This window comes from Harpia harpyja, chromosome Z, assembly GCF_026419915.1.
Source record: "Harpia harpyja isolate bHarHar1 chromosome Z, bHarHar1 primary haplotype, whole genome shotgun sequence".
Classification (NCBI taxonomy): domain Eukaryota; kingdom Metazoa; phylum Chordata; class Aves; order Accipitriformes; family Accipitridae; genus Harpia; species Harpia harpyja.
In genome coordinates this window covers 89,750,579-89,775,630 of record NC_068969.1, presented here as the reverse complement: position 1 = coordinate 89,775,630, position 25,052 = coordinate 89,750,579, and the positions used below count along the sequence as shown (strand labels likewise).

Sequence of the window (25,052 nt, the reverse complement as noted above, 5' to 3'; positions counted from 1 at the left end):
GGGCAATGGTGGCTGTTAAACTCTAGCTGGTCTGGATAAAAGAAATATCAGAGAAAAAATTCTGGGAAGCAAGTTATTTGAGTTCCTGCAAGTATTAACTTTCAGATAGTTCTATGAAACATGAAGAAACTTTGCCCCAGTCTAAAAAAAAAACCCCAAGTCTAGGAAGTAACTTCTAGAATTGGCTGTTTTGTTATAAGCCAGTTGGCAAAAACTGGCAGTGATGGTTCCACCACTTTTGGAACTTTTGGAAAAAAATTTCATCTACAGTATATATCAACAGTGTCTTTCCTGGCACAGGTAGATTTGGCCTATCAGCCTTTTTATATTGGTAATACAAAGTGACAAGTTTTCTATCTCAGTTGTTGCAAAAAACCCCAACAACTCAGCTGCAAGTAAATTTCTGAGGTGGAATTCCAGACAGCTATTGTTGTACACACAAGCTTTTTAAAAAAGAAAAATGGGGAAAAATTTGCTACAATCCGAAAGCTAGCAGAAACTATTGAAAACATGTATTAGCTACAAATACAGATGGTCTAGAATAGTTATCAGTTACATTCTTTTTGTCATTCCTAGTAATGATGCTTATTTTTTTTCCCGTTAACATCAATGGCTTTTCCAACTATTTTTCTTTACTTCATTTTAGGAAAATATTTGTGGCTGCTACATTCAGGAATACCAAAAAAGATAGCTATTTCTAAAGGATATTTATTAGAGATATATCATGGCATTCGGCCAGAAGAGCAATTTCCTGAGGTGTAATAAAAACACTAGCACTTAATATTAAAGCTTAGTGTTTTGGATTCATAAGTAGCCTAGTACAGTTATTCAATACAACCACAAGAGTGGACATCAATTTCTTGTGTGAAGGAGTGCGTATTTTTAAAATGTCAATGAAAAGAAAACACAGAAGCCTCTCCTGATGGACAATACTGAAGCGAGTTGCACCTCTGTTCAAAAACTTAGACTTGCCAGCAAGGCTTCATGCATTTATAAACTGGAAATATTTTTCACTATATCTGAAACTCCTAGTGAATGACAGAGTGAATAGCACTGTGACAGGAGAAAGGACACACTGTCCCTTGGCAGGAATGTGGGCAATTTTACATAAAATTTGTTTAAGGAGGGGAGGGGGAAGAAATATCCCAGTCTAGTCAAGAAAAAGCAGCTTTTACATTTTTACCCTCAACATACAACAGTGTATGACTCAACTGTTCTTCCTTCAGTACATTAAGTGACATAAGATCAGCATTAAAAAGTACGCTGTATCTGAGAAAAAAAACCCATGTCATCTAGCAGCAATGCTTGCAGGACATGAAAATTGTCCTGAGCTTTCCTGCAAGAGCCCTGAACAGTCAGGAACAGTATCCAAGTCATTTTTGTATCTGCTTAATGCTGACTATGTACACTCCTAGTGACCCTGCATACAAATTTGTAGCAAACTGATTAACAGCTCAGCATGGTTCAAGCCCACAATCTCTTCCAGAAGATGCTGTTCAGCTCCAGATAGTGATTTTTATTATCATCCCCACCATTTCACAGCCAACAGACAAATGCAGCTATATTGCTGTTTTGGACCAACTACTGCCTTCATAGCTGGTTGTGCTAGGGGAAACTCAGAAATACTCCATTACTGTTTTCAGAAATACTACTCATTAGCAGTGTTTTAAATGAGAGCAACAGTTAGACCTTTTTTTCATATGAAACGACTTTTGTGGTATTTTCCTGATTGGGTGATATTTGATGAGAAATAGATACTAAATAGCTCAAACCCCCCTCTTTTTACCCTTGCTATTCATAAGACAAACTATTTGTTTGGTTTGAATCACTCAAAACATCACTACCTCTGTAAAGCTCATATGTAACCATTTCTATTCACTATTTGTGCTGGTACATAGAGATAGTGTCAGTGAGTTTAGGGGACGTGTACCTGCACATACCTTCTGTCTGTAGGATACAGCTCCACAGTAATGACGTCTAGAGAGTTCCATGCTGAGATGGTGAGGCCGTTGTAGAGGCATAGCATACCTATCATCATAGATTCACTGGTCCCAAACCACAGGAAAAAACAGCTGATGCCAGAGAGAACCATGGAACCACCTATGTACAAGACAGGTGAAACCAACATGAAGTGGAGCTGTATTTAAAGAATGATCTTTGTCTGTTTTGTCTAATGTTTCTATATACACAGTGTAGCTAAATAACTGACCTATATATCTGAGTTAAAAACTAAAGAGACTTCCTCTCCTGGTAAGACCAATCAGGCAGACAAACGTTGTAAGGGGCTCATAGAAAAAAAACATAACTCCTCAAGTATTAGGATATATCATAAAATATTAAGCTGGAACCCTCTCTGAAATTTCAAAGCAAACTGCCTGGGGAAAACCACCCCCATTCTTCCTTGTTCATCATCTTCTGCAATTACATGAAACTCGTTCATATATTATAGCAATAAAAACACTGAGTGGGGATTGCATTTATATAGAGAGACTCTCCTAGAAAATGAACACAATGAACTACCACATAGTTATTTAAGTAAATTGAAAACATATTTGTCATTGCAGATAATCCACAGGAGACATCTTTCAACTGTGTTACTTTGCAAAATAGATAACGGGCAAAGGACTGCTGACTCTTCCATGGAGCTGCTTCACTAAGTCAGGGTCAACCATGCACATCTTGCTTTCCTTTCAGCTGGAGCAAAGAAGAGCCAATGGTCAGCACTTTCCAAAATCTCATCCCAAATGCCTAAATAATGGTCTTGTAATATCAGTGTGGGAGATCAATGACTGATAATGTGGCATAGCAGAACTGGTTACAGAACCCTTTGTTCCTAGAGTTTCTAAATTGGGGGTTTTTAAAAGGGCACTTAAGATGCCGCACAAATGAAGCATCTGCAGAAGGAATGTTTTGCATCTCTCTGAACTAAATTCTTTAAAAAGAGGACATGTTACTTTATCAGGAGAGCTTTAGGTTTTGATGTTGTTCCCTGTCTTAAAGTGAAGCCCCCACCTAACATCGTTAACCGTCCAATTCTATCCATCAGGAGAGCGGACACAATATTCCCTGGTAACACTGCCAATGTTCCCAGGAAATTAACAAAGTAAATCCAGTAGGCACTGTAGTCATCATCAAAAGAAATCTGACATCCTGTCCTGATGTGGAAAAATGTGCAGTTTATCAATTCGCTGTCAACAAATTTATATTGCTCGAGATCTGTGGAAAGAAGAAAATGAAATATTTCAACTAACAGCCAACTCCATGTGCAGCTTTTGATTAAAAACATTTCAATTTAGGCAAATTTAATGACAACTCAGAGCTTTCGCTGCTTTGTAAAATGGAACTAGTTATTGCTCTTAATTTTGATACCTTTTTATCTTGAAGAAAAATATGCAAAGCTTATGAAAAAGAGCAATTAAGGCCTGGAATTAGGCAAGTTATATTACTGTATTTCAGCTCTGCTTGGACTGTATCTGGTTAAGGCCTTTCAGCAGCAGCTGGTCTTGCATAAAAACCACTAGGTATCTGCAAGTTTCTATCACTTGGTCTTGCTCTGTATCAGACCTTCTATTTCCACACCAGACAGCCGTTCAGAAGAGACTGCCAATAGTGCTTGGTTTGGTTTGACTTCCTTTAAAGTGAAATGTTCCTACAGAATTCAGATTAAACTAATTTTAATTTCTGAGAAGGCCTCATGGTCTTCAGCTCAAACACGGATGAGTTACTTCATGCAACAGTTCAGGCATTCTTCTTCCAATACCATTTTGCAGATCTCTCCCTATACTTCCACTTTCTTTCTGTTCCTCCTGTCAGTCTTATAACCTGGAATCAAGAATACCTTCCTTCCACACAAAGAAAGCAGGGCATTGCTTGCTCTGAAACCTAACTCTATTACTATTATGATTGTTGGAGTTACGGGAAAGCGGTAAGAAGTGCCCCATCTTTCCAACAAGCTTAGTTGGCCATGTTCTACTTTCAGTTAAGTTTTATTAAACTGAAAAAAAAGTCCTCTGTTTAAACATATTATATATGTTTAAATACATATATGCTATATGCATTCCTATTTTTGTTACAATACTTAGGAGAGTGGGAATAATTATAGATTAGGCAGTTTGAATCCTGAACTCAGATTCCCATGCTACAGCAAGCACAATGAACAAAGTATTTCACCAGTCCCATTTACACTAAATAAAAATACACTAGGAAAAGCTACCAGTAAAGCAGTAAATATATTTTCTCTTCTCCAGACCAAATCTCTTTAGAGATGATTAAAATCAAAGAGATGTGTATTATCTGAGTCAGTATTAGGTCTGTGGTATCTAGTCCAGGTGTGATCCTTTCACTTTTCTGTTATAATATTACAGAGGCCTGTTGCTTTTTACAGCTTTTTGTTCCCTACAAGAGGAATTCTTGTATGCCATATTAGAAATCTAGAAATTATAAACATAAAATGAGTACACGCAGCTGAACAATGGATGTTCAGGGTTTTTTCCTTGTAATACCTGTGTTGTAGAAGGTGGTATTGATGAAAGTACAGTTCCTGAAGTATGTGTTCAGTGAAGTAATGTCTTCAAACACACAGTTCTTAAAAAGTGAATCTTCAAAGGTTACTGATTTAAACTTCATCATAATAAACCTGCCCAATACAAATAATTTCTGTCAGTCTACCTTCACAGGTTAGAAAGAGCAACAGGTCAAGCTGATGCAGCTGTACAGGTCTAAAAAATCTCAACTCCACTAACAATGATTCCTTAAAGGTATTCTGGAGGTGTAATTAATGATTAGCTGATTATAGAATACAGAATACTATCGTTCAGGAAAAACATTAATAAGACAAATAGCTCCACATAGCTGCCAGCCACAACTGGTAATACAATTCCTTTGATAATATTTCTGTTATTACTTGTCCTTAATCATCAACTGAAACCAATGTCATGACGTTCATGGAATAGCCTTGTAAAATCACTGCTACGTGTAATTTGACATTACAGCTGGAAATTGGGACATCATGCTCCAGAAACTCAGCCTCTTGGAACAAACAAGCACCTGCTAGTATCAACAAGCTGGAAAGAAAGAATTGTTTAAAGAACCTTTATTTCTGCAGATGAACACACTGGGCACCATGTCAGGCTCAAATGCAAAACATACTGGTCCAAGTGTTAAAAAAACAGTTTTGCAAAATGGTTTAACTTGAACACAACCATTACATTGCCAGTTATATAGCTACATGTCTAACCGGAAGTATGTGTTTGTTACTCCTGTGTCTGTGGATGCAGTTGTAATTATATACAGGTATAAACAAATTGTCAGTAGCTTTTCTTACTTCTGAACATCCTCCTTCCTAATGACTGTCATTTAACTCCTAGGTCTTTGATTATGACTGTCAATCAAGTCATTCATAGAAAAAGTCAATGATGAAGTGTATTACTAGCAGTAACTTTCTACCTCAATGTTACTAGACTGGAACAATGCTGTAAGCCTTTTTTTAGTATAATTCTACCAAATAACTTCATTATGCTAACAAAAAAAAAGACAGCTGTAGAAATGCATCATTATTTTTGTGATGTCTCATTTCACATGAAGGCATGGAAAAAGCTACAACTGGAAAAAGGCAGTTTTGCTGGCAGACTTCACCCAGAGTGGCAACAGTTTGAAAAGAATGCTTTAATTGTTATATGGCAGTAAGAATTGTTAAAACAGCAAAGCATTCTGAACACAGACCTGGCTCTGCTCTAATTAAACCTGATGTGACTAGCTAAGTATTTTTCTTATTACAAGACTAATAGTAGGAATAGGAACACACAAAATATGCTACCTACGAAATAATAGGAATTAAACTCTCTCGCCAATAAAGTTGTTGGAATCACATCTTTATGGGAAAGAAGAGCAAAAGCTACTTGTGTTTATCACAGGAAAAGACTTACTAGCTGATGAATTCTCTTTGTGTATTGGTCAGAAGTATAGTGTTTTCAGCCCATTAGTTTTAGTTACTATATAATTTCTCATTTGTGACAAACTGATTAAAATCAGGCAGGTGTTCAGTGTCAACTCATTATCATTTTTCATATAACACTTTCCATTTTAAAATGTAGCCTAATTCCAGAGGATAACAAAGAAAATTTAGCAATTAGATTAGTCAGTTGGAACAGAAATGACAGACTACATGTCCTACATTCTTCTGATGCACTTTTTACCTTTGGACAGGAAACATATTGTGACTGTGTTAAAATTGGTGTTGAGATGATTTGAATGAAAACCCAACAGAAATCTGATGAAGTAAAAAGTCAAGTACTTTATCGAGTTAAGGTAAGAACTTGAAGGAAACACTGAGATCGAGGGTAAGTAAGTGGAGTATTGAAACATTTGTGGAGGAAGAATATCAAATGAGTTCATACTTCTGTGGAAAATGTTTTGCGAATCTCAAATAACTATCAAAGGCCTATTAAATTTGCACATTTGAAAGAGTGTATTAGTGTTTTAGAGCAGGCTAATGTCAGATTTAGTGTTTTACAGGAATTTTCAGTTCAAATTAATAAGACCTTGGCTGACAGAGTTCTGTCAATTACTGACAGTAAATAGTTCTTCGCTTTTAGGAGAACATCTACCGCCTGGAAAGGAACAGAACTGGGAAGCTATGGCTAGTTTAAAAATGAGATAACTGCTATTTTTTGTCTGCAATGCATAAATCTTTAACTGTGTCAAAACTCAAGTTCTTATAAAAATAATTTTAAATGCCCAATATTACCAAAATCATTAATTTTATTCACTTAGATATAGATTTTCCTATGGAAATAATAATCACTTAGCACCATGCCTTCCAGGAGACCATTCATATGGTTGTTTTGTAAATTTCTTAAGACAAACCAGATACCTAAAACAGCTGTGTTTCATTTCCCTCTAAGTTATCTAGTTATCTGTAAAGTCCAGATAGAGCCTTAATATGTTTGGATACAGTTAAAAAACACAAAAGTCATTGCCAATATGTTGTTTCCCATTTCAGTGCTGTTCATACTTTTTATTGATTTACAGTAATGTTTAGCTTTTATTTTTCTGTGATAAGATCCTAACGTCTCAATGTTCAGTGTTTTCACAGAAGCGTCTTTCATCGATATAAAAAAAGAACTGGCAACAGAGATGAAAGTACGTCCTTCCGCAGCCCCCTACAATATGTTGCATGTGTTGGGCCTGAAAACCTTTGAATCCCACTGTGAAAGGAAGTATTGTTAACTGAGGCTTTTTGGTCTGTTTTTCAGGATGACAAGGAAGCTGGGTTTGCATGGGGATTCCTTACATAGGAACCACCAGGGCATGTATGGGTCCACTTCTCCCCATGCTCCATGAGTCATAAGAAATCAAGAACAGAAATAAATTCACATTAAAAAGCAACAAAACCATCTATCATTAACTAATGGAGAAAAATATTAGATTATTAGGACATGCTTTAAAACACACATTTGTTTATCCCAGCCAAGTCAGGATATTAGGAAATCTCTAAACCTGTCATTGATGTATTCTCCATTGCTGTGAATCTGATTTTCCAGTGTGAAGTTGAAGACGAAATGTGAAACCTCCTCATTGCGGAAATGTTTCACTCGGGACGCGTACTCGTCTGACTGCAGATGTTTAATGACATCAGGAAACCAGACAGATAAGCCGTAGTAGCTGTGAAAAACAGAAAAAGCTCAGTCACCAATCTCACTTGTTTGGAAATCTGTGCAAGGTTAGGATGAGCAGCTCACTTGACTGCTTATGTGATGGAGCAGTTGCTCCATCATAATAAAATTCTCCATAAAATTAAAATATTGAAAGATGCTGACACCAGAAGAAGCCAGTTTTCTGAAGCAGATATTCTTGATGAGCCGGGCTTGCAACCAAGAACAGACTAACCGATAAATACAAATATTGTGGAAAGATACTGAATAAAACCTTTCTGAATAAAAAGGATAACCATAGTGACAGAAGTTTGCATGCAGATGATTCTTCTGTCTGTCAAGTCTATCAAAAATGGTTTAAGATCTCAACAACTCTTACCCAAAAGACAGGGTGAACCATACAGCTGTAAGTTTGATCGTATTATCCTTCACCGGATAGTTGAAACATCTCATAAACGTCAACCAAATCTGTAATTCATTAGGAAATACATTTATTTTAAATTGTGTTTTGAACAATTTTGTTAAATGATAGAAAATTTTTGATTCTGATTTGCTTGGATCTTCAGGGCATCAGAGAAAGCAGATTAGCTCTTCGATACTGGTCATAGCTATACTTCTCATACAAGTATGTTAATTTCCAGCTATAGCCAAGTTGTGCATGTTCTGTGACTTTCTGGCTTCTTTTCATGCAATCATAGAATGGTTTGGATTGGAAGGAAGCTTTAAAGATCGTGTAGTCCAATCTCCTTGTGATGGGGAGGGACATCTTCCACTAGATCACGTTGCTTAAAGCCCCGTCCAATCTGACCTTGAACACTTCAGGGATGGGGCTTTCAGAACTTCTCTGGGCAACCTGTTCCAGTGTGTCACCACCCTCATTGTAAAAAATTTCTTCCTAATGTCTGATCTAAATCCATCCTCTTTCAGTTTAAAACTGTTACCCTTTCTTCTGTCACTACAGGCCTTGGTAAAAAGTCTCTCTCTGTCTTATAAGCCCCCTTCAAGTATTGAAAGGCTGCCATAAGGTATCCCCAGAGCCTATTCTTCTCCAGGCTGAACAATCCCAACTCTCTCAGCCTTTCCTCACAGGAGAGGTGTTCCAGCCCTCTGATCATTTTTGTGGCCTTCCTCTGGACCTGCTCCAACAGGTCCATGTCTTTCTGGTACTGAGGACTCCAGAGCTGGACACAGTACTCCAGGTGGGGTCTCACCAGAGCAGAGTGGAGGGGCAGAATCATCTCCATTGACCTGCTGGCCATGCTTCTTTTGATGCAGCCCAGGATATGGTTGGCTTTCTGGGCTGCAAGCACATGTTGCGGGCTCATATCAAATTTTTTATACACCAGTGTGGACTGTGTCTGTTAATTCACCCCTGCTCTGATCACCTCAAACTTTCCTAATCTCTAGGCAGCTTCATTTCACTATCTCAAATAAACCGGATATCTTGTCAGAAATGTTTTCTTCTCACTTCCCAGTATTACACTGCTTTAAGTTTAGACAAACTATATTCCATTATTCAACAGGGACGCACTCAGAGTTTTATCTATCATTACCTATGACAGCTAGAAATTAGTAGTTTATCTATATAAGGAAAAGATGGGACTACCCCCAGGTCAGAGATGCTACAGGGGAGCTAACTGAGAATGGTGTTCTCTCTCTGTCTCTCATCTCAGGATGATACCCTCCTTTTGAAGAGTAGAGGCAGTCTGTCCTAGGAGGTTTCAGCACACATCACGCAACAGGGAAGGTGCTCTGATCCAGGGGCTAGTCCAGTGAGAGAACAAGGATGTGAGACAACCAAGCTGCAACTCCTTTAAAGCTGGTTTAGTAACAAGGTCAAATAATAACATTTCAGTCTTCAACTACTCCATTTTTGGACAAATAACTACAAAAGTAGACACTTTCTGGATTTTTTTTTTTAATAGGGAAAATGCCATTTTTCCAAGCAAAGCAATTTTGTGACAAACCTTGGTTTACAACACTTAATCATAGCTCTGGAGAGCTTTAAGATGCCAGATTTTTAACAGCTGTGAAAAGCTATTTTTAACTTTTTTTTTTTAAATTAATGAGACTTTTCTCAATTTTCATTAGAAAGTTCAAGTTACTGCATAATTTTGGTATTGCAAGAAGGTAAAGGATACAGAACACAGTCCCAGTGAGCTTGTACTAAACTCAGAAATAGCTTTAACATAGTTTTCTGGTAAAACATTTGGCATGCCTAAACATACATGCAGATACTATGCCTTATAAAGGTTTTATTGACATTAATTTTTACCATTTATTCATGACTTTACTATTTGTAAATAATGTGGCTGCCTCAAGTTCCTGCTGATAATTTTTCATCTCATCATGTGTCACGTCTTTCCATAGGTATATATTGATATGCATTTCCAGTACCTATTTATTGTAGTGCTTGGGAATAGGGCTATGTTAACTATTAGCCATCACTTGTGTGAGGACCAATGCAGCATTTTCCTCCTCAGAAGCTGGGACCAACATTTGTGATTCACCTGCGCCTCTTCTGGGTCAGGAAGCCAGAATTTTACACTGGTTCCTGAATCTCCCACTTGCATGGAAAATGTAACATTGCAGCTATCACCAGCATGATCTCAATAAATCCATCCTATTTCTGAAGGCTAATTAAGAAGAAGAAGAAAGGTAATTACAGAACAAACAGAGATGTTACTTACACCATATAGCTCTGTGCGAATTCTAACGAAACACCTCCTGTACCAAGTTCCTGTATCGCTCTCGATTTCTATGAGCTCGTCTATTTGCTTTGGAGTTTTGATTCTGTTTACCTAAAAGTAAAAACAGAACAGCAAATACTTGCATTTTCTTGAATCATTAGCTGCCTGTTGAGTAGTGTTGGAAGGTTTTACTAAATCCTATAAAGTAAAAATGAGCACATATTAAACCTGTGTCTACACTAGAAATGCTTTAGAAATATAAAGGAATAGTAGCATACTATAATGCCAAAGTTGTCATGGGTGCAACTGTATTGGAAAACTCTACTTTCAAAGTATGCAGGAAATCCATTTCCTCTGACGGAAACAAGCTGTTACTATCAGGTTCTGCTAGAGTGTTGCTGTACATAACTCTAAATCCACAAAGGATAAAACATTATTTAAAACCTCAGTTAACCATGTCCAGAGTTTGCTATCAAGTTGGTTCTGACTTGCTATCACAACATTGTTGAAAATCTATTGATTAAAGATACAGTAATGCAAATAGAAGTATTTGAAATGTCAAGAATTAATAGTTGAACAACATTTTTCTTTTGTTCTTATTTCCTGTAGTGTTAGACAGGGAACTCTCTTTGTCTTTGGGATGTTGACTTTAACTACCCTTTTTAATGAAGAGAGAAAAAAGTTAGGTGAAATGATCTGGAACCACGCATGTTATTGCTGTTATAAGCAATCATCTACTTCATCTAAAGTGAAATGAGATAAACAGACATCAGGGAAAAATACAGAATTACCAGTGACAGAGAATGTGATGTTGCCTACAATGCTAGTTTTCACTTGCAGTCTCCTGTGTAGCAGAACGAGAATGTGTTATATGGTCTTTCCAGACACAGCACCAGACAAACTTATACCATTGTATGGTTTTGGTTTTGGCTTCTGCTCTGATCCCAGGTTCAAAGTGATATCACAAAAGGAAGTGTATTCATCCACATTTTTTTAAAAAGAAGACAAATAGAGAATGGAAAGAAAATAATTTAAATGGGGAAAGGGACTGACACATAAGAGGGGAGGAACAAGAGACTGGGTATTCAATGTTTGGCTGTAGTTTCTGAAGGTAGCAACAGCTTGTGTTTCTTCTTAACAGAATGAGGACACTACCCCCCACAGATGCATCACAGTCAATTACAGGACATCAGGAAATAGCAGTATTGATGGTAAAGCTCTAGTTTTTAGCCCACTGCTTTTACAGATGTACACTGTTTAAGATGCATCAGCAGCCTCAGCCTGTGAACAAGAATGAACAAAAGCCCACTAAGCGGTTTTAGTTACAGCCACCCTCATTTATGAAATACTGCAGCTCACTGTCTTGCCAAACCATGACTATATCAAAAGCCTGTACCCTTTTTGTCATGCCTCTTCCAATAGCAATAATCCTGTCTGCATCATTCCATTGATTTTAAGCTTTTCTTAAACTGCTTTTATGAAACATGTTATACAAAAGACTGAGCTGAGTCCTCCAAGATTATTTAAGACCTCATACATACAGACATCCTCACATACCACACCTCCAGGCAGAAAGAACATGCCTTTTGAATCACACTGTATAAACCAGTACCACTCTTGTAGGCTCAGGGGCAGTCTTTTCATCGTCCTGGCCACCTGACTCATTTGGAGCTGTGGAGGTTGGGGGAAACACGTATATATCCTAGGACTGCTGTATGTGACTGGGGACAAAAAGCCCCCGGCCTTGATGGTTCTTTAACATAAGAAAAGTCCTATTGAATCAGGACAATGGTCCATCTGGACCATGCAAATTCAGCTGTCAGTATATGAAGAATGAAGGAAAACCCAATAAAGAATACCTATTTTAATGAAAATGGAACTTCTGTTTAAAAGCAATGGCTAGAAATATGCAATGTTTAAAATTTTACAAAATCAAGACTGCTGCAAAGGAAAATGTTTGCAGAAAAAAGGATGAATTAATACATGGCAATGAAAGAGTAGAGAGAATTTTGGTTTTAAGGATACAACTTTTTTTTACTTAAACATTTAAACCAACAGATCTAATGAATGTATATTTTAAGGACCCAGGAAGGCAATTAAGCATGTATATAAATGTTTAACTTGGGTAGTCCCGTAATAGAAGATACTAACAGCTTACTACCGTCTCTGTTAGTGTCACTGTTCTCATGAGACATTTTCAAAAGTATTAAGAGCCACCACCTCCACAGTCAGTAACTAGAATACATTCATTTTGGAGTTTGTAACTCTAAAACCAACTGTTCATCAGTTGATGCCTTCTCTGTTCTAAACCTTTGAAGATAAAATCCTCAATGAGTAATGAGAATAAACATGACTTGTAAACAAGCTTCTAGGAAAAGATGACATCAATACAATTAGGAAAACATATAAAAGGAAAGCACACTAAAACTATAGCAGTAATGGAGAAAAAGTTTCATCAGCTGTAGAGTTAGAAAACACACTATCAAAGTGTATCTGATGTAACTAGTGACATGAAGTAGAGAAAAATAGTAACACATAAGTCATAGAATAGTACTGGATGAAGCAATGGTGTTTAGGAGAGCTATGTGAATAAATTACTGGGAAAAATGTCACAATATCGAGGACTAACTTATATTAAAAAAAAGGAGACACTAAAAGGATATGCCCCCAAAATTATGCATAAGTTCTTCGCTTTCTGGGTTTTATAAGATGAAGTGCTGATATTGTCAAGGAGGAGACAATGATGTGTTTTCTAATCATATTAATGCAAGCTAAAAATAGGGACTTCTATACATGTGTAACCTTGACATACAGTTCAGTATTTCCTTCATAGTATAATCCTTTAACTCCTCAATATCTGGAGTTGAGTTTTCCAATGTTCATGGCAGAAACTGACAGAAATCCAAAGAAAGTGGTAGTTTTTCCTTATTCATGCCTTATTCATGGCTGACCAATTAACAAAAATAGCTGTAAATAAAGTGCTGAGTTCAACATGGTTCAGTGTCACATTTTAACAACCATAGAGAGAAAGATTTGTTAGATTACAAGAACTGGAAACAAACAGCATATGCTTTGTTTTCTTCTCCACGGCTGCTTTTGGAAGTGATTACAATTACATCAAGCTGATGTGAGACTGTGGCTGATCCTTCCTCCCACCTTTTGTCCCAGCACATTTCTGACTTCTTCTTAATGCCTAAACCAACACTGTAGGGGCACAGGGTCTGTGCTATGGCTGACTGTGCAGTCAATGAATATCAACACTGGCAGAAGGAAAACAAAGAGTGACAGGGGGCAGGCATACTCTGTCTGAAAGATGCTCAGATCAGCAAGAGCCAATTGTGAAATTACACCCTAGCTGTATGGTGTTAGGCAAATCCCTTTACTTGTAAATGAAATCAGAAAATAAAATATTAGGTTAGATGGGACTAGGGGTACGTCACCAGTGTACCAATAAATGTGGTTTTAACATGATAGATGTGCTAACCAGACTTCTTTCAGGCTAAATATAGGAGTTCTTGAGCTTCTTCATGGAAAAAATTAAATGGGGGTGACGGAAACTACATCCAAGGCAATAAACTGCAAGTCTCAATGGAATAAAGTTATATGGTCAGATGGTCATTCCTCAAGATCGCCTGCAAATGCAGAACCTTGAAGAAGATTTCTTAATTGAGTTATATGCTCATTAAATTAAGAAGAAAGCCTCTGGAAGAGGAAAAACATCCCACACATGGCTCTCAGAGGGAGCAGAGTGCCAGCACTCCCACAGCACAGCACAAGCTGGAAAGGCAGACTGGACTTCAAATCACAAAAATGCCTTCTGCTGCCTGGTTCTACTGCATCCAGGAAGAAAAAATTGTTATGTATATTCTTCATAAATAAGGAAGATGCCATAAAGTGTCCCACACCTGAATTGCCAATTTCTCCTCCAAATAGAAATAACCCATCGATACTTTGAATATGGCTTTATCATTAGACCTGCAAGTCAACAAGACGGAGCTGAGCTTCCAAGATTTTTGAGAAAATTAAATGTCTGAAATGACTATTTCACAGAAGTGAAAATGAATTTTTTTCAATTATTATTTTAGCCAATAAAAATGAAAAAAAAAAATTTCAAAAGCTTTAAAGACAGAACAGCCAACTAATTTGGACTTCTATGTACCTATTAAGGGTGAAGTAAACTTAATAAATAAAACACAAATGACGTCTATTAAGTATCTTGGTACACTAGAGAAAATTATCACACTGTGGTTCATATGCTCAAGAGTATGCTGGCCAAATGCTGGTATCTTAACATCTGCTGTATGTATAACAATTTCAGTAGGAATTTGGTTCTTATAGTTAGGTATTTAGAGTGCAAATGATTGGCTTTTTCATGCAGAGTATTAATATTGATTGCTTAAGCCCTCCAGACCTTGCCAGTCAGCAAGCTTACTGAGGTGCTAAGTGATTAGCTTTAAAAACAATACTCACTGTGAAGACTTTCTCAGGCTGACCACGAGCTCGCATGTTTGTGTCATGAATTTGCTTGAGTATCATCCAAGCTTCATCATGTTTTCCAACCTAAACATTTAATCAAAACATTTAAACAAAACACACATGCAGATTAAGATATTCACCATAGTCACCAAATAATATTAATGCCTGTTATATAGAGGTCATGATGTAAACATAGAAATAATTTTGACTGGAATCTAAAAACTGTTTGGAAAGTTATACCTCCAGCAAGAACCGCGGGCTTTCTGGCATAAAGGTGAGGGCTACCACAGAAGAGACACAGGGCAGTGCGCAGACGATCACAAATACTCGCCAGCTGTGGAACTGGTAGGCAGAGCCCATGCTGAAACTCCATCCTATGAAAGCAGAAATTCACAAAATGTAGAGAAATAAGGAGTATTGTGCGTGGGAGTCTGCAGCTTCTTAGAGACGTAAAATAATTCCTGAATTTAAATGAAGCCTGATTGATCTCTCTATTTCCACAAGCATTCATGATTTCACAAATAATCTTACACTATGAATTTCATCCTCTTGCACGTGACTAGTCATGCTGGAAAATGGCCATGTAATGCAGTGTGGGAGACTTCCTTATGCAGGGATGAAGAAGCCTCTTTCAAGTCTCTTAGCAAAATCTGCATGAAGGTAGTTACATGAACCAAACAGGAACACCATCACCATATGCAAGAATAAATATAAAAAGAAATAGTTTTCTATGAATACTGGAAGAAGGGAGAATTAAAAATCTACACTCAGATGATATATTTTATGGAATTTTACAGCCTTCCTTATTATTATTTTCTTTTCCTACAAGCAGTTAATTTCAATACTCTTAATAAGAGTATCCTAATGTAATACAGCACATCACATAAAGCATTTACAGTGCCTAATTTTTGTCTCCATCTTGTTCCAGAGCACTATACCACTCCTTAAATTCTGTTAAAAGTAAACTGACACTTTCACCCCCCACTCCGTAGCTAGATGTACAGGAAAAAATACTCAGTATTTAAACTTATGTCTGAGAGGAACAACCTTAACACTGAAGTAGAGAGAGAATTTATGATTATATAAAGAGATTAAGAAAAAAGAACAAAAGCAAAACAGCTCTCCTCATCTGAAAAAATTACCTTGAGATACGTCTGAGTGCTGACTAATAAAATGTTGTAGAAGCCATTGGTCAAATATACTGAGAAGAACACAAAAGGAAATACTGGAAAACCTGTATGTGAAACTGCAGGGCTGGTAGTTCAGCTTTTTAGGAAAATATCTGTTTGTTTGGTTTATTATGACTGAACTATTGAAATGCTAGGATTGTAAGAAACCTAAAAATTTCTCTTAAGAAAAAGAAAAATATTTGGGTAACTACCCGACCTTTTAGTCTAGCTTCAATACAGCAGAAATTTTCAAGTAAAATTTTCAAGGATAACTTATTAAAAGATGAGTGGAAGATAAGAATAATGATAAAGGACAGAAGATGTTACTGGAAGAGAATGGAATCCTGGTTAATGAAAGAGCTGACGCCAGATTAATCTGATATATTTCTTTGCTAACTGATTTTTCTAGACAAAAGACATGGTTAATTAAATCTGTCTGGATGTCAGTAAACAACTGGTATGACAAGGTAAAAAAATGGCCTATTAAATAGTTCTTCAAAGGAGTTATTTATCTGTTATATGTATAGTGTATATTGGAATTTAAGGATCTCATGCTGTGGATCATAAATAAATTCTTTGAAAAATAATCTGTTCTCATATTAAAGTACTTACATGTTACCATATGAAAAATACAGTCAACCCATGATTTATTTTTGCCCCTTGTCAACAACTTGGCGAAACATTTTGATCTGCAGACTTGGGAACCTGTTTTTTCTGGTCTCCTACAAACTTTCTGTGTTTCTGAAATTATATCAGCTTGCTCTACAGCCTCATTCAGCCCTGCCATCTTTACCCCATGAAGACAGAGGTAAAATCAATGAAAGTGTTGGCAATGACCTTGGAATGACATGTAACTTTTTTTTAAGTAAGCCTCCAGATAAATATACCTTCCCCCTCCGAAGTTCTCTCCAGCAAAAAGAGGATGTCTAAAATTTAAGAACTTGGAATGAAAATTTAAGATTAAAAAATTTTGCTGTTTTTGGCTGGATAGAGTTAATTTTATTCATAGCAGCTGGTATGGGGCTATGTTTTGGATTTGTGCTGAAAACAGTGTTGATAATTCAGGGATGCTTTAGTTACTGCTGAGCAGTGCTTACACAGAGTCAAGGCCTTTTCTGCTTCTCACCCCACCCCACCAGTGAGCAGGCTGAGGGGGCACAAGAAGTTGGGAGGGGACACAGCTGGGACAGCTGACCCCAACTGACCACAGGGATATTCCATACCATATGATGTCATGCTCAGCATGTGCAGCTGGGGGAAGAACAAGGAAGGGGGGATGTTTGGAGTGATGGTGTTTGTCTTCCCAAGTAAGTGTTATGTGTGATGGAGCCCTGCTTTCCTGGAGATGGCTGAACACCTGCCTGCCAAGGAGAAGTGGTGAATGGATTCCTTGTTTTGGTTTGCTTGCATGCACAGCTTTTGCTTTACCTACTAAACTGTCTTTATCTCAGCCCACGAGTTTTCTCACTTTTACCCTTCCAATTCTCTCCCCCATCTCACTGTGAGGGAGGTGAGTGAGTGGCTGCGCAGTGCTTAGTTGCCAGCTGGGGTTAAAGCATGACAAAAATACAAACAAAAAGGATGTAAAAGTGTATTAAAATTTGCTTTTTACTAATTTTCAGAAAATGTCAACTTTTGGTCTTATGGAATTTCAAATCTTAAATAATATGGGCATACTTTACCTCTAAATTGGGACAGGAAGGAAATAAAGAAGGAAAGGTTTACAGTGACTTGAAGAGGCAATTAGAGACCATACCTCTTTTTGGTTATTATGTACACATTCTATTGTAATCATTAGAATCATATTCATTATATATTTTAAACTATAGTACAAAATCACCTGATACAGAACTTGCAAAATTATTTCCTTCGGGTTAAGTTAATTTGCAGTCAGATCAGCTCACTGCTCTGACTTGCTGGGCAGCTGTACAGCTGCTAGTGCCACTGGGAAGGCGGCACAGGATGGGGGTTTTCATCTTTCAGAACAGTGCAGTCAAAGTACTGGCTCTTGTTGTCATTAGAAACTGTCCCAGAAATACATGGAGCCTCTGGTATATTTAGACTATCTGCCTTTCATTGCTCTGGTTTATGTTTTATGAGATTCAGCTGCACAAAGGGCACTTCTGCGGTAAATGAAATCAACCTGGCTTTATACCTGTTATAAAACAGCAGCAACATCTTGTGCTCTGTAGCCAGTTCTGGAAAACACTGGTGATAATTTATTTTAAGGTGTCATTTATTAATGTAAGTGAACCATACCACACTTAATTAAAAGCAATGAGTGCACTGTTCATCCAGCTGTCATCCTGACAACCTACAAAACATCTTTCTTACTGCTCAAAATATCTGAGGTGCATGTCAAGTGAAATGTTCATTATGGTTTTCATTGCTTTTATTTTGTCTTTTTCTCTATGTATTGTATTAGCTGCTGCAATTTATCTTGTGATTTACCATATCTGCTGAATTAATGATAATAGTGAATGTCAGTATTATAAGAAGCAATTGGTAGAAAACAAGCTAGCTGGAACACAGCTTTCTTGAGGTTGCTTTCCTGTGTATTCCAGCACCAGCACTAGATCAGCAAAACAAACGTATTTTAAATGCAGAGCAAGTTTAGATTTATTCTTATGTTTAACACATCACATTTTCCTAGGTCATGAGTTAATCTGGAAAATGAAGCCATTAGAGTAGCTCTGAATTTAGCTCACAAAGTGGCTTTCATTCCTATTGTACGTAAGTCCTGAAACCAAATGGAAGCATGTACTTGGCTGTAACTCAATTTGCGTCTCCCTTCCCTGATTTATGACACAACAGCAAAGACAGAGCAGCTCTAAATGGTTGCATTCAGAGCACTGCACAGCAACCTAGAGCTTAACTTCACCCTTGCTCCCTGGCTATGCCATATTCAGAAGTCATTAATCTTGAAAATGGTGGCAAGTCCCAATGTTTTATGAATTGCAAAACACTTGCCCCAAGTGCATCTTGGGAATGATGTGCTGTAGAGCAAAGTAAAACCTGCAATGACTGAATCTGAAGCTGATGCAGCAACCTTTGTGCTGAATACCACCCACCCACTTCACTGACTGCTGGAAAAGGCCAAGTGAATCATAGACATGGCAATTACTGATTACAGAAACACAGCAGCACGCAGCAGAGCATAACTAAAACATATAAGATGCTAATCTATATCTAATGACCAATTTATATGTTGAACTCAGTGTCAACAAAATCTTCCCTCCCAACACAGCATTTCATCCGATCCATAATATTAATAAATTTAAAGGGTATTATAAAAAAGTTCTTGTGCCAAAGAAGAGAAAAGAGCATTTCTGTCATAGACTTTCTGAATAAATATAGAGGTAAATCTGTCCATATTATGCTGAATATTATAAATGCATATTACCTGATAAACAGCTGGTATCTTCAAGGACAAGACTCATCTTATACAGTGGCTAGGTTCCTAGAGAGCAGACTGATGGGGATGATTTTTTTAACGTTCCAAAATGAGGGCTGAAAGGGAACATAATAGCTCTCTACAAATCCATAAGGGTTACACTAAAGTGCAATGTGGACAATGAAAAATACGGGTGCCTACAAGCTCTGTATAAATACTGGCTGGCAAGGGTAAGGTTTCTAAATAAAGTTGTGAAACAACTTTCTGAGAGACTAATGTGGGCAAAGAATGCCTGACTGAATATAGGGATTTTATGGCATGGTTAGCTAAAAGCTGATGATTCTTGATAACAATTTTTGTTAGTCATTCAGTAGGAATCAGAGGAACTAGATTCATGGCACTGTCAGAAATCATCAAAAGCCAAGTTTGCATAAACTTCTGTCTTTTGGTAGATCAGAGGAGGGAGCAGTTGCAAGAATATCCTTAAAATTAGGGGTGGAGGAGAAAGATAGCCAAGCAATTTATAGGAATTCATAGACCCGATAGATTCTTCTGCAGAATAATTTCTATGATTTTATAACTTTTCTTATTTCTGTTTTACCACACAATGTTTGGTCAGAACTCAGCTTTCTAGCCTTAATTTTTAATGTTTTAAATTTCAAAAATTTCCACTAAGATGTGTGATTGCTCTAAATTGCCACCTGGTGGCACTGTTACCGCATTTAATACAAATACTAAGTTTTAAAAAATTTCTGCAGAAAGCCGCCTACTAGTAACTGTTGTTGTTTTGTTGAGTATTTCCTAAATCTAAGCTAAGTCAAAATTATAAGGAGGACTGGAAATATTTTGCAGCTGGCAGCACTGAAATACATTATTATTACACTTATATTTAGCCTGTACTGGCATTACCAAGTTTAACTCCAAGTGCCATGAGGATTTGAGCCCATATATTTTAGTGGTACTGATTAGAATAATGTTAAAACATCACTGAAACTGAAAAAAAATAGTTCAAGTTATATAGCTGAGGAAGCTCAAACATTTTTACAAGACTGAGTGAAATACATGGTTTCTAACAAATGCAGAAATAATGTTTTCAGAATTATTTTGTAATTGTATTAATGTGAAATTTCAGTAACACAAAGTAAAACACTTGTCTTTCCTGTGATTAGATAATTAATATCACATGGGAAAGGCAGTGATATTTTTAGCCTATATAGATAGATACTCTACAAACCCAGTGGCTCAGTAGGTCAGCTGCTGGTAATTTCTGCTGAAGGAATCTGAAAATAAAATATCTGAAGTCTGGCACACTGCGATAGAGGTACCTTAACAAAGGTGCCTGTAGAATACTCTCTAACTCTCATCCTCATCTGCCTGGCTCTTTAGCTGATGCTATTATTCTCTGGGAGCCATGAGAATCAATAGTTCAATGAAAGAAGAAAGTAATAGTGTTAAACAGATATATTTTACAAATACATTAAACTCAGACTTGGTCTGCTGACACTTAAAACTGTGATTAAAAGGAACAAGCCATTTTCTAAAGACACATTTCCTCTCCCACAGAGGACAGGGCTGTCAACCACTGACACTCATCGCTTCCCTGTACTGACATTGATCTTCATCTGAAGACCTGAGATTATAAGGTCTCCAGTCACTCTGGTAACTTATCTGCCATTCAGACAAGCTCCAGGACAGCTGCAAGCAGAACTGACCTCGCATAGAAGATAGTTTGCTCTCTAATACCATCAGACAAAACTTCTTCATCCAGTGCATGGCACTGTAGTCTGCATGAAGTCTCCAGCTGTAATACCTCTGAACAGTGACATCAATAATCCACTTTTTAAATTTTTCTAATACCTGCTGTAGTACTGCCCAGTATTACTTTCCATTGAGGAGGAAGTTTGTATATCCCCATACTTCAGACAATTATATGGTATGATACATGCCCAAAATCTGAGGTTTAGTAATGATAATGTCAGCCTTTCACTTAACCTTACACACACTCTGCACAGAATATGGAGCTGTTAGGTTTGTTTCCTTGCTATGGAAATGCTAATGTATCTGTGACGAGCCTTATAGAAAAAACACAAAAAATAGTTCAAATCAGAATACCTAGCAAGCCTGGAAGAAAAAAAGACAAGGGAAGCTTGTAAGTCATTGCGTGCATGGATTGCAATGGTCTGTCTGAAATCTGACTTTCATTTGGCCCGACATGTTTGTATCAAGATGCTGTGACTCACAGTAGCCAGTACAGGCAGGAAGTTAACCTTTGAAATGGCAGAAGAGATGAATAGATGTAATCATGTAAGAGAATTAAACCAGCAATTCCTAATAAAAGAACTGCAGGTACCCAACAGCCTGGTCATGTCATCTGTCTAATCTTGGCAGATGTAGAGGTGACAAAGGATGTTTATTTAGTGGTCTGTTTATGAATAGGAAATCAGGATCTCGCCTTCCTAGCTAGATAAACATACATGTAGGGACTTGAAGTAGGCTGTTGTCAGTACTGAGCCTAATGGGAATGACATGTCTGTATCTTGACTTCAACAAAGGAAGCTATACTTGCACTTCCATTTTCTTTACTGGGAAGGAGACTGAGCCAACTAAATAAAACAGAGACATGAATAAGGCAAAATCACTCATTAGCAGTTCACATTTTATGAAGTCTCAACAGGGCAGAGGAGAAGCTATACAGAACCAGAGAGAAAGGGCTTGCAAAATAAACTGAGCATTATAAATTGTCTACATATTTGGCCCATATTCTTCCCTTCAGTGGACTATTCCAAAGACTCAATAGTTATAACAAACAGTGGCAAAAGAGTAGAAGAACTTTCACAAGAGGCAGCTCATGGCATTTTCAGAATTGGTTTTGCCTCTTCTGCCTTTACTATATGACTGAGAAAGGTATGATAACAAAAGGATTCCTGTACACTTCACAGAGTTGGACAAATTACCTTTTTACTCATGTAGAGCAGGGCTGAAACAAATAAGTTTTAATGATTACCCATATATACAAAAAGCATGTTAAAAAGAAAAAAAGAAAAAAGATTTTGGGTAAATGCACTTTGCACGAAACATTCTGGTCTGAATGGCAGCTGTAAGAGTCAGCTGACAAAAAAACAGCTGCCAAGATATGAAGATTCCTCTCCCTCTTAAGTTATTTATCTTACACAGAGGTATACATGTTTGTTTATTCACTTCAGTTAGTCTCCAAGCCACCACTGTCCCTAACATCATCCAATTACATGGTGAGTTATTGGCGATCTGCAGTGTTTTTGTGCTTTTCTGTGTATTTACATGCTGCATCCCTATCTATAACACAGGAACAGTAATACTTACACAGGTTAAGTCTTAACTCAGTGCTGGAAGATCTCAGTAACACCAAAGAGGCATGAAAATAAGAGAAAAATCAGAACCAAAATATACAGAGTTTGGGAGAAGACCATACTGTCCAAATCCATAGAGACAGACATTGACATGAAATGCAGAGCCATCACCCCATAAAGGGAGAGGGAAAGGATAAACATCAAGTTTATACAAAACCCTCTGCATGGTTTCTTGATATATCTGCACCTCATTCCTAAGAGAATTAAGGTTGTTCTCCAATACCTGCTTGGCCCTGGAGAGGTGCTCAGCTGATGTGGAATCATCACACAGAGCTTTGTGAGTCTTTCCTAGACTGATCCCCTGATTTAAAATACTCGTTGCATCCATCGACATGATACTGCATGGAAACAAGGGCTACAAGCAAAGCGTTCCACTTACAGGAAAGGAAAAAAAGATGTCACTGCTGAGGAGTGGAGACAACCCTGCAGTCCTGTACTTCTCTTTGTGTATCTTTGGCCACTTAGAATCTTCCAATCTTAAACTAGGGATAGATCACAGAAATGCACTTTGCTAAGATGTCATGCTGATACAAATGTCTCTACCCGGCCACCACCATGCAGGATCCGATTTTGCTCCTTAGCAATTCTGAATACAAATGCAATGCAAGTATCCTATAGGGCTGGAAACCTACCAAATCTCAAAGCACTTCAACACAGAATTGTAAAGTCTTGACTTTGGTCACCATTAAGAGTTTTGCCTCTGTCCTGAGTCATTTTGCAGACTTCAGACACCTATTACCAGGAATCAAGCCTGAATAACTTCTACGTGGCTTCATTCTGAATGCAAATGTCGTTATACTCCTTGGGAAGCAGGTATATCCTCACTCATTACAGTCCCTGGATAATGAGCATAGATTTTGAAAATTTTCCAGGGCAAAGCTGTAATTTTCTGCTTAGATCTTAAATCAGTGTTTCTAAAACATTCTACTTGTGCATCCTCAAAATACCTTTCTTCCTCTCTACCTCATATATTATAAAATATGAATCAGTGCAAAAACTCTCTTAAAAATTATGTAATTGTGTATTTCTGAAATTTAAAATGAGAAACACCATGTTGCAATTGAAATTATTAAGTAAGTAAATATGCATATTCTAGGCTAGAATATTCTGTACTTCCTTTATATGTACTCATGACCATTACTCACAGAAAACTGCCCAAGACTACTAGAAATTAATGTAGATGGACACAGGTCAAATTTTGTCCAGGGTTCAGAGGCAAAACTTGAAGTGAGTTGTGATTTGTAATCAAAAGCTCAAATGTTTAATGTCCCAATAAATGGCTGGTTGTGTCACATTTCTGCATGAAAATTTGATTTGGAAAATTTTCTCCTTTCAGTTAAAGATCTGATATAGACCTACATCTACTTGTAAGTAGAGGTATTAGGAGTCATGTGGCACCCTCCTCAGTTCTGTGGAAACCAACACTTGTTGTAAGCACTTGGATGTAAGATTCTTTTATACATACATTTGCAATCTTCCCGATGCCCTTGTAATACTGTGCTGTGAGAAAAAATCAAAAGTAGTGCTGGGATGCAGTAGGTTAGTGGTTTGCAACCTTCCTGAATTTCATGACTACCAGCCATTTTTCAAATGGATGTGTAGAGTCCTAAATGGCTAACTAAGGCCTATGGATGAAACATTTGTTTGTATTAATTTTTTTTACGGGCATATGGACTCACTTTGAGAAAACTGGTCTATTGGGGGCTAATGGGGTCCATCTGTGAGAGAAGGGGTAGAGCGTCTTCAGTCATAGGCTTGCCAAAATGGTGAAGAGGGCTTTAAACTAAAGTTGCTGGGGGAGGGGAACATCTATCCATCCCGCTCCTACCAGTTTGATGCCCAGAGTCTGGAGAGGGATCACAGAGCACCTGAAGAGCACAAGGAATTCCAGCTACTCCAGCCAGTAAGTCAGCTTCATTGGGGGTCCAGCTTTTAAATTCTTCTATGCAAATGCACAAAGCATGGGCAATAAACAAGAAGAGTTAGAGATGTGCACACACCTGCAGTACTATGATCTTATTGGCATCAAAGAAACATGGTGGGATGGCTCCTATGACTGGAGTGTTGGAATGGAAGGATACAGGCTCTTTAGGAAGGACAGGCAGGGGAGACGAGGAAGGAGTATTGCCCTTTATGTCAAAGACCAGCTGGAGTGCATGGAGCTCTGCCTGGGGGTGGATGAGGTACTGACTGAAACCTTATGGGTCAGGATTAAAGGGAGGGCAGGGATTGGTGACATTATAGTGGGGGTCTACTGCAGGCCACCCAACCAGGAAGACGGAGTG

The 25,052-nt window shown here is 37.6% G+C and overlaps 1 protein-coding gene across 1 annotated transcript in view; it reads right to left on the bottom strand.

Moving 5' to 3' along the window:
• Positions 1-25,052, bottom strand: part of SV2C (synaptic vesicle glycoprotein 2C) — a 117,617-nt gene that overhangs the window by 11,505 nt on the left and 81,060 nt on the right. The window contains exons 5-12 of the mRNA XM_052778380.1: positions 15,059-15,192; positions 14,813-14,902; positions 10,343-10,453; positions 8,032-8,120; positions 7,498-7,662; positions 4,503-4,636; positions 3,013-3,216; positions 1,941-2,100 (exon numbers count right to left, since the gene is read on the bottom strand). Coding sequence (XP_052634340.1) covers positions 1,941-2,100; positions 3,013-3,216; positions 4,503-4,636; positions 7,498-7,662; positions 8,032-8,120; positions 10,343-10,453; positions 14,813-14,902; positions 15,059-15,192 — 1,087 coding nt within the window. The remainder of the gene's footprint in view (positions 1-1,940; positions 2,101-3,012; positions 3,217-4,502; positions 4,637-7,497; positions 7,663-8,031; positions 8,121-10,342; positions 10,454-14,812; positions 14,903-15,058; positions 15,193-25,052) is intronic.